This window comes from Lepeophtheirus salmonis, chromosome 1 (assembly GCF_016086655.4).
Source record: "Lepeophtheirus salmonis chromosome 1, UVic_Lsal_1.4, whole genome shotgun sequence".
Classification (NCBI taxonomy): Eukaryota; Metazoa; Arthropoda; class Copepoda; order Siphonostomatoida; family Caligidae; genus Lepeophtheirus; species Lepeophtheirus salmonis.
Window position 1 is genome coordinate 22,402,944 of NC_052131.2, and position 13,880 is coordinate 22,416,823.

A 13,880-nucleotide genomic window follows, 5' to 3' on the forward strand; every position below is an offset into this window, starting at 1 on the left:
GATCGAAAATAAGAAGAATGTGCCAACGCTAGATATTTGGCAAATTCAATAAAATTCCGGATTTAGGCTCAGTATATCCAACCTCAAGGCTATGCAAATGGCCAGCAAGAGCATAAGAGGTTGGGGCAGAGCGATCACCTTAATGTATAATCAGAATATGGTGTTTTACAATGATAATAATGATAGAAAATGGTAATACAGCAAAATTACCATCTAGGGCGATCAACGACGACCTTCAAACTCAAGTTCCCTACACTGTATCATACAATAATATACAGTATACACTCACGTTATTGTTAATGGAAAGAGCGCTCTTTCAATGTTATATTTACTTCTTTTTTGGAAGCGTGCTGCTGTTTTTTTCCCTTCTTTAGCTATGTAGATATTACTTAGTCAGTCAACTTCTGGAGCCTTTCCTATTAGGGCTCTCTCTCTATCTCTCGCACACATACTTACTCACTTCACCGTTTCTTAAAAATAGTTTTTTTGCTCTGTTATTTATTAATTCTATTGTCAAAATAAACTAACTAACTCCCTTGGCTCCTTCGTCGTAATGGTAGTAGTTAACCATTAATTTGGTATCCTCCTTCCTATTGCTCTCTCACTCTTTTCTTCTTCAAGTACTTGAATTCATGTATATCAGTTGGTGCACAGGGGTAATGGCTCCTCCGATCATCTACTTCTTTCATTGTCCACACAAAGTTCCCCGAGAGGTTTAAGAATGAATGGAAGTCAGAAAGTTGAAAGATTACAGACCATCAATCTCTCCCCCTCCTAAAGACTTTAGAGATAAGGAGATAGATTGCCAAGTCACCTGCTACCCATCATGAGTTAAAATGAAACGGAAGAAAAAATATTTTGGAGTACTAGGATGAAGATAACCCAGGGAGTACTTCATTGTCTATTCTTCTTTATGACCCTTTTACGTGAAGGTGCTCTATGGAAGGGCACTCCTAAATGTCCCTCTCTCCTGGATGCCTCTCACTGCACCTGCTCCTCCTCAGAAGGGCTCTCTTTTCAATGCCAAGGATCCAGCACTCAAGAAATTTCCAACATTCTCTCAGCTACAAAAACCACGGATGCGATTCGATCCCTCTCCATCTTTCATCTAAATACATCCCTCTTGGGTGGAGATATCCTTGGTAACACTCTCATTTCGGAAATCATTATCAAAAGATCAGGCATCAAGGAGCTACATGAAAATATATTTATGAGCACGGGAAATCGTTTGCATACTCTCGTAATTTCGGAATGTCAGCTCGAAGCTGTCCCAAGAGCCATCACAAAGGTTTCGTCCCTCATGAGACTGGAATTAGATAATAATCGTATATCTACTGTCTATCCATTCACCTTTTTTGGACCCTCTAAGCTCTCGTATCTGAGTCTGAAAAGTAATCGTTTGGATTCCCTAGTGGAAAATGGTCTTATGGGTCTTGAAAACACGATTCGAGAACTTATTTTAGCTGATAATCACTTTTCAATTTTTCCTATGAGTGCCATCAAAATACTCAAGAAACTAACGCTCCTCAACCTCTCTCAAAATAAACTATCAAACGTTTCCTTTGAGGGATACAATAATCGTCTTGACTCCCTCCTTAACTTGGAAATGAGTTTCAACGAATTTGAAATCCTTCATATGCAAACATTTTCCTCAATGCCAAATTTAAAGCATTTAGATGTGTCTCATAATCAATTACATTTCATTCAGGAGGACACATTTTTTTCACAATCCAATCTTGCAATTCTGGACTTAAGCTACAACTCCTTAGCAGAACTTCCTCCAGATATTTTTCATCGCTGCCATCGTCTTACTTTTGTTGATCTTTCTCACAACCGTTTAAAGGGACTTTCACAAGTTTTCAAGGATCTCATTGCACTTGAAGAAGTCGCACTCAACAATAACATGCTCCTCTCCTTGGGACAGGATTGGTTCAACAATTCTCCCAATCTCAAAACCATTCGACTACAACATAACATTATATTTGAAATCCAATCCGAATCCCTACAGCCCCTCAAAAGACTCTCTGAACTGCATTTGAGCTTCAACTTCTTAAGTGTCATCACCAGAATGGACTTCCGCTATAATGTTGCTCTCAATACCTTAAACTTGGATAATAACCACATATCTGTCATTGAGACGGGATCATTTCGAGGAGTACCCCGACTGCGGGAGTTAAGACTACAAAATAATGTACTTAAAGAAGTGAGCCGGGAACTTTTCTCTTCTTTAGCTCAATTATCTGAACTACATTTACAAGATAATAAAATAACAAAGATAGAACCCCAAGCATTTAGTGGGCTAGCTCTACTGCAGTACTTGGACCTTCGAGGGAATAAACTCACCAAAGTAGAAGACGTTATGATGCGCTATCCCAGTACATTGAGATCTATGTACCTGGATGGAAATCGCATTTCTTCATTTCACAAAGAAACGTTCTCAGGTCAAACCACGGTTGAGGTCCTCTCGATATCCAATAATCGTCTGGAAATTATTACCCCGAAAATGTTTGAGGAATTGATTAATCTCTTTCGTTTGACATTATCAAACAATCGCATTGTTTCCATTGAAGACTACGCTCTTCAAGGTTTACATCAAGTTCGAGTTATGGATTTGAGCAATAATCGAATTGTTAAACTAACGAATGCGACACTCAAGGGACTACAGCAAGCTGAGACCCTGAGTCTCAATAACAATCGTATTAATTCAATCTCTAATGAAGCCTTTTCAGGATTTCATCATTTAAAAGAGTTGGACTTGAGTCATAATCGGATTCGGATGATTCGAAATGGTGCATTTCGAGGATGTTTAACCCTACATACTCTGAGATTAAATGATGCTGGGATCCGTTTTATTGCTCCTAACGCATTGGATGACTTTAAAAAGTTATCTGTTCTTGAAATGAGTCAAAATCAGCTTCTCATTCCTGAGGCAATACATCGACTCACTCCAAATCCTGGGCCATCCCCTCTTTCCTCTCTCAAAGTACTTGTTCTTTCGCACAATGATTTAAGTAATGCAACACGGTCCAAGGACTATACTTTAAGTGGATTGTCAAATTTGGAAACTATTGAATTGGAGGGATGTAATTTAAGTAAATTTCGTAAAGAGTTTCTTTGGGAAAATACAAAGCTCAAAACCATTCGATTGGGTTCAAATAAACTGGAGGAATTAGAAGAGGAGATATTCTCGAAACAAGTGTTCTTGGAAGAGCTACATTTGGATCGAAATAAATTCAAGTCAGTTCCTCGTGAGGCTACGCGCTATCTCTTTAATCTTCGACTCTTGAATTTGTCTGGAAATATGTTGAGGGAAAACGTGGATGAGTCTTCTTTTGATAATGTTGCAGGACTCAAACTCCTGGATCTAAGTGGGAATAGTATTAAACACATTCCAGAAAGAACATTCCACAATATCTCTGGACTCTTGCAATTGAATATTTCAAATAATTCTTTCCTGGGATTTCAGTCCAGAACTTTTGTACCTTTAGTTCAACTCTCCTCCCTCATTTCCAACCACAACACACTACCATTCATTCCAATTGCAATTCAAGGATTGAGATCCGTCCGTACTCTTTGCGTAGGTGGAAACCCCCTAGAGAGATTGAAAGAAATTCCCGAGTCCCGGGCTGTTATGCACTCTGTTACAACTGCTCAAATATCAGGGACTAATCTCTCTATACTTGAAACCGGGGATTTGGGTCTATTTCCTAATTTGATCAACTTGGATTTATCTAGGAATCAGCTCACAATGATAGCTCCTTACTCTTTTTCGAAATTAACTCAACTCCTGCGATTAGATCTGAGCTATAATCAGATTCTTCAATTAACTTCTGAGAGATTTGCAGGTCTCGAGTCTTTGAGTACTCTCAATCTATCCTATAATCTTCTCTCATCTCTATTCACATTCCCCAAGGAAAATAAGAACCTAAAGATCCTTGACGTTTCATTTAATCGTCTTCAGAGCTTGTCTATAGACTCTCGATCATTTATTTATTTGTCATCTTTGCTGAGACTAGATCTACGTGGGAATAGACTCTCATCCATCGATTCTCCTCTGAGTCCACTTACCAGCCTTCGGGCCCTGGATTTATCGGATAATTTATTTACGGATATTCCTCTAAGTGACTTGAATAGTGTTCAAAACTCCCTCGAGAGACTGGATTTTGACGGTAAGAGGGTTTTTATATTTATATCTTAAATATGTAATTAATTATAGAAGGACGTTGGTATTCGACAAAAAAGACAAAATATAAGGTTTTTTTCAATTCTTGGAAGCAAGTGAATAGAGCTCCTAAAATTAAATATTGTAAATACATAAAGGCAGCAATAAACAAACTTTATTTAGATATAAACGTAGAGAGTTAGACATTTTTTTTAGATTTATGTATTTTGCTCTCACATACACGAATTCTATACATACATAAATCCATCTGCAGAGTCAATAAACATCTAATTTCATACTTTTTACAACTACACTAAAAGAATACATTATGTGTTTAAAGAGAGAACTTGGATCTGGGGCAAGCGGAACGGGACTAACCCTTCTTTCTTCACTTTATACAGCAAAGGAAAAATAAAATTATGGCTAAAACTGTGCAAGGCAGCTTATACTAATTTTTTAATGTTTGAGCAAGGTACTAGCTTAGTTGTGTGCTCCAAATATACCATTTTGAGTGTGAGCGGACAATTACACGATTTTTTTCCCCGAAGGGACAATTTTCCGAATGGACATTTCGCCGAAGGACAATTTGCGGAACGTCCATTTTGCTAAAGGTCAATTAGTCGAATGTACACTCTGATGAAGAACAATTTGCCGAATTATACGTACTACAAATAAGATAATTACATAAAGAGTCGTATAAATATTTTTAGTGACATTTCTTTAGTCATTAAATTTGTTTATACATTTGTTCAATAATAAATGAATTGATGGAATTCAACACTAACTCAGCAGCTAACATAAATATTTTGTTTCTACGGCGGTGAGCTTATATGAAGATCATTAATGAATAATATTTTTATAAAAATTCTGAAAAAATAACAATAATTAAATTATCTATATGACATATATAGCAATTAAACAATACCTATTAATCATATTACCATTTTAAATAGAATTAAAATATCCATTACATATATCAATATATTAAATATCATTTCTCGGCCAAATCTGCCAAATAGTCCTTCGGAGCAATGACTTTTGGGCAAAATATACATTCGGCAAAAATATTTTCCGTCATTTGTCCTCATTTTGAGATGAAGATTATGATTTTGCAATTTAAATATTTTATTAAACCTTATTTGCTATAAAAAAGTTTCAATTAACAGCTTCTTTTAAAATAAGAGATGTCTAAAATGTATTGGTAAATAGAGTCTCTGAATGGGCTCAGGAAAAATACAACTAATTTGAAGAAAATGCGGAGCAACAAGTATGCACTTTCAATGCAAAGGAAATAAATAGGGATTTTTATAAAAATGTAGATAGGTTTTGTATTGTAAATTAGGATAAAATGAACATTAAGACTGCCGCATTGAAGACAATGCAAAAAAGGTGGAATTGGAACCCAAAAATATTTTTTTTTTAATTTTCCAACTGATAATTCATTTATTTAGACCCTGATTGGGTATTATCAATTATTTTCCCCAAAAATATTAAAGAGCTCTTTTAATAAATGATTTGCTTTTTTTTTTTTAGAAAGTAATGTTTTTATATATTTTTATAATGATCTTTTTGGATTCCTTTTCTTAGTCTGTGTCAATATATAGTTTAGTAGTGGTTTTTTTTTTTTTTTTTTTTTAAGTAATCTATTTCTAAAATATATTTTTTTCTGGCAAATGGTACATTATTTTTTAAAAGGCCTTCACAACACAAATATAATTAAAAATTCCGAGTAGTATCCAATTTTTTAAGTCAACTCTAGTACTAAACACTGGTGGGTATCATTCCTTTACCCGTCACAACGTTTCGGAGTATATCCGTGGCACAAAATGAACCAGATTTTTGTAATCATATTTTTCGACTGAGCTAAATTGCAAACCATTTCTTGATGTAGTGAATTAAAAAAAAATTAGCATAAAAATGGGAAATTCTATATATTTAATTCATGCATTTAAGTATGTTTTTTGAGTGGCTGAATTTCGTACCTCATTGTTCACTTACTTTTTTAAGGACTTGCATTTCTCCTAATCGGTCTTTATTTTTAATTACTTGAAAAGTTTTTTTTTTGTTTTTTTTCGTCCTATGAAATGATGTTGTACTTAAGTATTTTTGTTACTGTTGATTCAAACAAGACATATAAAAAAAGAGAGATTTGTGTAGGAATTAGCATATTAATTTCTATTAAATGTAGTAAAGCCATGTATAATACATTTGTTTGTTTGTATGTAAGTGTGTTCACGTAGAGAGGTCCCTAAAAGAGATGGGTAAAGAAAATAATGAGTTACCTCCTTGCACCTGATGCCCCTTCGCTATACGTACCTAAGAGTGTGTTTTTATATAATCATAATAGCAAAAAAGAGGAAAAAAAAGAAAAAGTAATTCCATTCTTACATATATCACATAAAATGTTTGTTTTTTAAAGGCATAAGAACTGCAACATAAAGACTCAGTCCTGTCCTTCTTTTATAATAAACATAATTGTGAATTATTGTATTGGGCACTTTTTACTATTATTACCCTGTATGTGATTGTAGTCAACTATGACAATTAGTCCATTTTAGTGAGTAAAATAAAGATAAAAATATAAATCAATTTTTGGACCAGATAAAGAGGAAGAAAGATAAGATTAGCCTTCAAGCCTCAGTTGGAGATATAGCCAGAGGGCTTAATAATAGGATATTATACTTTTCCTTACTTTGGTTCAAGTACAGAGGGGTTACGAACTTACTGGTCATAGGGTGTGGTGTATATGATAGAACATGAGACAGAGGAGACAAACATCTTTTTTCGAGTGTATTCATACAGTTAATATGATCGACCATTTAATTGGGATTCGTTTTTCAAGTTTAAATTATTGACTCTTATGATTTTTCTTATTTTTACACCGTCTCAAATATAGACGAAATTAAGAAGGTATATTACTCAAAAATACGATTTCTTATATATCATTTTAGAAGTACAAAAAGCCTGTGGATGTTAATTTAATATTAGAAGAACTAAAATGAATAAGATTAATGTTTAATTAAAATAATGACGTGAAATATGTGCCGAAGTATCAAGAAGAAAAAAATATTTCCAAGAGAATGCTGCCTAATCGACACTGTTTATTATACATGGTAAATTTTTTGGACTGACTGAGAAAACAGAGAAGTTATAGTATCTGAAGTCACTTATTTGATAATAAATAAATAGTTTACTAGTATTGTTCGGTATACTGGTACTAATACTGATGACGCATTGAAGACAGTTCTATAATAAAGCAATATTAGAACCGGTTCCTGTAGTCCCAGCAGATCATACAAAAATATCCCTACGATGACGTAAACCCCCAAGTTTTTAAGTACAAAATTGTCTGTTTTAAAAAATTGGAGGAATTTACTTTTTATGACGTCATCACGTTTTAAACTTGCCCTTTAGTAATACCAATTGCTCTTAACAAGATTTTTTGTTTTATATTTTCCAATTATACGATTGACAGGGTTCCATCATTTCATGTACAATCGTACTTACTTAGACGATAAGTGAATCGCAATATAATAATATAAAATATACTGTCCAAGATGTGTTTATATGTAGTTATCCTACAAGTTAATGTAAAGAAAAGAATGTTCATTTTGCATAAGTCCTTCAATAGACCGACAGCATAGATAGCACTTTGGAGGGAAAACCTAATGTAATTATTACAAAAAATACATGAATTATGTTGTTGATATTAATCAGATATTGTACACACATTGGTGGCAATTGTTTGTAATACAGAGGGGGGGGGGGGGCAAAACTTAGAATAGCATCAATAAGTTACGAAAAACGTGACTTTTATGGAATCAAGACTCGACAACACAAAATCAATTTGTTGTATGTTTAAATATTATATTTAGCTATATTTTTTATTCAAGTGTTCACCTTCACAAGCAATAACTGTCTTAATATACCGGCGAACAGATTGGTAGGTATTGACGTCAAAGGTCTTGTTCATGCTGTACTGATGGTAGCTCTTCTCCAAAACGTCCGAAACTGCCAAGTCCATGGGGTTGAGGTCAGGGATGGAAAAGAGATACATGAAAGCAGGCCAGAAGTCCGCCATATCGTTGCTGCAGAAGTTTTTATTCTTCCTTCTTTTATGGGGCTGTAATACACTTATTGATGTTGTAGGCAGTCCAAGTGGAGAGACCAACGGTCTTTGTAGCCTTTTTGGCACTAACAGTGCGGAGTAAATCGCACAAGTATTGTCATTTTTGTTGTTGTTCCGAGATTTTTACACTTGAAGACACGGGATAGAAACAAAACTTGTATATTTTTGTTTCAACTGTTGTTTTGTTTGCGTAATAAAACCTTGTAATTAAAAATAATGTGGACAAAATAGTAGTTAAATGCTATTGCAAGTTATGGGTTCCCAATCTGTAAGTAGAACTACGACTATATGTATTGGCATCAGCTGTTTTCATTTGTCATGATTTTGAAGGAGTAAAATTGCACGAGTAGTACTGTTCTAAAGAGGATAACTTTGTACATTTGAAAATAGCCTTAGTTCTGGGACAATATAATTTAATTTTTGAATGCGAAATATACTCGCTAAATATCGTAGAACTCATAAGTAAATCCTCATGTTTCAATATTTTTCTTATACCTCCCCTTCCCCAAAAGTAGAAAACCTCCCATACGATCTTTAAAATCTATAAAAATTATAATCATAGCTGCAGGGTTCAAATTATTGGAGCGAAAATTTTCATCTCAATCTGGTCAGACGTAGCACGTGTTTTAATATGAAATATTTTCAAGAAAATTATGATCCTATTTTTTTTTTTTTTTTTCCAAAAAAAGGTCTTATTTTATCAGTTTCAAAAATAAGAGACATCTATATTTTAGAAAGCTCATCAATTGTATGACAAAAAGAACACAGAGCTTTTGGAAAACAAAGAAATTAAAAATTATTTTCAAAATTTCAGAAAATAGTAGAATAAGTTTTATTTAAGTAGACCTTTTATAATTTAAGGTAATCTATATACTGTAGTAGTTCTTTAGTTAAAAAGTTTAAAGAGTTTAACCTGATTAAACATAATATTCATATAATTAAGCGCGCTTGTAAAAAAACACATTTTGAATTGTGTTAATTGTTCATAAAACTTTTCAAAGCTGATTAATATTTGTTGATATCTGTATATTTTGAAAGTTTTAAGATAATAAAATCCGTCTTTTTTCCAAAAAATGGATACTTAATGCATAATTTTTCATTTTTTTAAATTGATTAAGTCGATAAAGACTCAAAGTTTGGGAATTGTTTTAAAATTAAAAGTGTAGTACTTTATTATTACTACATGAACTTAATATTTGAATTAAGAGTATTAAGAAAAATAAATTTGATTAAGGCTTTGTATGCATTTTCCATATCTAATTAGTTATGTTTATTAAAAAATATTTTTTTATTTATTAAATGAACTCAAATGGACTTTTACAGAATATAAGAACTACACATAATCATTATGTCATTCCTTAAAAATGGATTCTTCCTATTCCAAAATTGTAAATGTGTGTATTGTAGAGCAAGCATCGGTCTAAAAAATTCTTTTATATAATAGGACACTTTTCGAATTAGTGACAAATGTCAAAAATAATTCTAATACAAAATTTAAACTCATTTACAGAAAAACGTTAATATTTTTAATAATATATTTTTTTTTCAAATTTAATCTTTTTTTTTACCTTTTATCTCCATTTTAGGGAACGCACATGTCAATTTTATATTTCCCCTATAATTGTATTTTAGATTACATTCTAACTAATTGATGATATTTTATATCAAATAATCCTCTTTTTGAATTTAAAAACAATTATTCTGGACAGAAAGGTAATATATTTGCCAATTAATTGTCCATGTATACAGTACTATGTTTATGCAATCAAGCAAAGAAAATGGAAATTGCTAAATCTAAGTTTTTAATGAACTAGGATTTTTACATATTATGTTTCCCTTTTTGTGTCGTTTTATTGTTCTTGGAAAATTTATATGGTCTTTGAATTTTTCTATGTAGTTAGATACTTTTACATTTTTTGCATTGTTATTATTTGAGCACCAGAATAAATTGATACTGGTTAAAAAAAATGTCCATGTTTAACTCATGCTATTTATTATGACAACATAAATTACTGTTTCACATTTGAAAGGGTTTCGGAAATTTGGAATTAAAACCCAAATCTTTCCAGATATCATTCTTATTTCTTGGTTTTTTAGTGAAAATCATAACCTTTCCTTAGAAAATACATACTAAACCTTGATGAAATTTATATTTCTAGATACTTTTTTATTTAAACTTTAAGATTATTTAGTAAAAATGCAGAAATATACTTTTAATTTCGTAAAATTTCTCAAACTTTGAATTGTCGTCGATTTATTGCAGCTCAAAACTATTATTTTTGGAGCCAATAAAAAAATGAAAAATTGGACATTAAATATATATTTCTATAAAAAGAAAATATTAAACAGCTTTCAAAAGTTTTGAGAACCATTTTGCGAATTAAAACCATGTTTTTACAATCGTGCATTATATAGCGATATTGTTTCAAAGATCTGATTGAGACTGGATTCTATATAAAACATATCCCCCTCTCCCTTTCAGCTTCTATTTTTACGGAGACTAGATCAACTTGAAATGTAGTCAAAGTCAATCTAGTCGTTTTACTCGCTGAAAAAAAGAACCACAAAGTGAGAAAAGTGACTGATAAGAAATTCAATCAAACTAATTACTAGAAATGTTAAAATAATTTGTACCAGGAGATCTTAGTAAACTTGTCAATAATCGTTGTTGAATTTGTTCAGAAAAAAACAAAACAACAAGAACGAAGGGTTAATATTCGATCCTTTCATTTTCGTGTGAATTTTTTAGTCAAACTTCTTTTCATCGAACCTCATTTAAGCCGCTTTTTCAAATAAAGAGGATAGTAAGATATTTCATTATGAGATATAACCATATCTTTTGTTAACAAAATCGAAAAACCTAGATCCAAAACTCTTTGTCGTGAGTATTAGATATGTCTATCCTTCAAAATTGTCAATTTGGGTAGACTTCCTTATTTTTATAGAATCTAATTCTTGTTTCTTTGGAAGGAAAAATTCTCTCATCGATAAAATCCGTTTTCTACTACTCTTGCGCAATCTTAAAAATTACATTGAATACTAATAGAGCAGCATTTCGGACCTAGGTTTTCATTCACTGTAATAATTAACAACCAAAAAACTTTGTCTACCTAGAAACAAGAAAATATAATTTTTGAAAATTTTGATTATATCAAAAAAAAGTCATTCACCTTGTTCAATATATTTATATACAGTGTGTGAAAAAGTTGCTCAAACGAAGCGAATTTCAAATTAAAATACTTGTATTGTTATCCTAATTTGAAAATTGTGAGCATTGAAATAAGTAATATGAAGATATCATGAAAGAGTTCAAAATATGTATAAAAGTGCAAAATTTATTTGTCAAACAAAACTGTACAGTTTCAATACATAATATTATATAACATATTATTACAATACATAACATTATTGATGTTAAGAAGTTAATTATAGAGTAAGTTAAATTAAGTTTTTTGTTGTTCAACTCCTAATTGAACCATTAGCAAAATAATAATTCATTATGTTTTGAAGCTTTCTTTAATTAAAGAAGGAAAGAAAGAAAGCTTTTCTTTTCTCTTATTCGTTTCTTCTCCTTTGACTATGTTTTTCTATGTACGTACAATATACAAAGGTATTTTTTTCAATTTTATTTATGTACTTTGATAAAAAAATCTTTTATTTAATATATTATATGTAGTATGTAGGTAGGTATATCATCAAAACATTGATTATTGTATAACTTTCTATATATTCAACACATCTAATTAATATTACTTTCATAGTTTTATTCATATATAACAATATTCATTAGACTGTCCATGTTTAAGGGCTAATATTTTGTTTTCTGTACAAAGACACTTTTTGCTGGAAACAATGAAAAAAACTTACTTTGGGCTAAGTTTGAGTACTCTCAGTACTTTTTTGACGTGATACAGGCCATTGTAATTTGGAAAATATATAATTTTTTTAAAGTTACAAGAGGATAGCTTGAAAAACACTGAAGCTGATTGATTGCAAAAAAAGGTTATAGCAGGAAAAAAGTGCTGGAATCTCTTGAAGAAAAAACTACATAGAGTTGTCATCGTGCACTTGAATGAGACACCCTTTTCCCTTGGTAAGATGGTGTGAACAAATAAAGGGTTTTACCTTGCCTTGGCATCTGGGGATTATCCTCACACCCACTACGGAAAGGAAATTTGCCAACCTGCTAGGGATTGCAGTGGTGGGATCGGATAGAAAAAAGTTTGATTTATTCTTCCTTGAACCTGCTGAGAGGTTGAATTCAGCTACTTACATTAATTATTTGAGACAGGAGATCTTCTCTTGGACCTTGAGCACTTACAGAGAGGACTGGTAGCTCAAGATGCCGCTAGCAGTCACACCTTCAAAGTCGTGGAAGAAATCTGGATGAAAAAGTTCCTGGCTTCTTCCCAAAGAATGGTTGACCTCCTTATTCACATAATACTGCATCAATGAACTACGTCATCCAGGCTAAAACTGAGTGTCTTGTTTGAAACGAACATACCTGTATTAATGTCCCCCAACATTAACTCGGAAATGGGACAGGCTACTATAGAAACATAGATGAAAGTTAATTTCATAGCTACACCATGACTATAGCTCTTATTATTTGATAGAGTTTTTAATTATGTGTGTGTGTGACTTTTTATTTGGGAGAACCCCATGACCTCATAAAAATATAATTATAACCCGACTATTATAACAAGTTGAATGAAAGAGAAAAAAAGAAGAAAAAGCAACTTAAAAAAGAATCTCCAGCTGTGATTATTTCGTCTTATGATCTATTAATTTATTATTATATAGAAAGTATAATAGTCCAAGAATGAATGAGTAAGTGAGTTAGTTGTTTTCCCATTGTTTCCTTATGTAGACTCAGGAGTGATATCCCATTAAAGACATGGTTTAACTCACATATATTGTTAGATAGTTTTTTCCCCTCCGGTAGAGGGTATATCGTATAAGTTGCAAGTCGATTATGTATGCTTCACCAACAATTTTCAACAACATATTTTCTACGACGTCTTTTAAATCACAATGAAAATTCCCAAAGCTTATTTAAATCTTTCTATGTCTAGTTCATATGACTTTGCCTAATCATAAAATTTAATTGCAATGTCTATCAAACACATTTAATGATTTTTTTTTTCCATCTTGAAACTCTATTTGACCGGCTCGAAGGACCATGCTCAATAAGTCCACTTCCCTTTGAGACAGGCCTTACTAAATCAAGCTATTCTTATGTATTTTTATATTTAACTTTACTGTTTTATAACTTTTCTTATACTTCCATTACAGAAGAATAGCTATAGAAAAAAGTAGTGATATGTCGATCCTTATTTAGGAATGAAAATTGCAGTCTCGTCTAGTTCAGTAATGAATATTAGTCTTAAAATAATAAATTTTGGTCCTTGACGACGTTACTCAACTTTATTTTTAAGACTAGACTGGAATTGACTAAATAAATAAGGACTGATACAACACTAGACAAAAATATTAGTGCAAAAACAACAAAAATCAGAACATTAACAATACTTATCACTTAATATCTCAAAGACAATCCAATATATGAATAGAATCAAACACTCAATT

At 31.9% G+C, this 13,880-nt stretch overlaps 1 protein-coding gene across 1 annotated transcript in view; it reads left to right on the forward strand.

The window, feature by feature from the left end:
- The first annotated feature begins 397 nt into the window (after positions 1–397).
- Positions 398–13,880, forward strand: part of LOC121120992 (uncharacterized) — a 102,027-nt gene continuing 88,544 nt past the window's right edge. Inside the window, exon 1 of the mRNA XM_040715859.2 lies at positions 398–4,169. Within this exon, the coding sequence (XP_040571793.1) occupies positions 872–4,169 (3,298 nt within the window). The 5' untranslated portion in view covers positions 398–871. The remainder of the gene's footprint in view (positions 4,170–13,880) is intronic.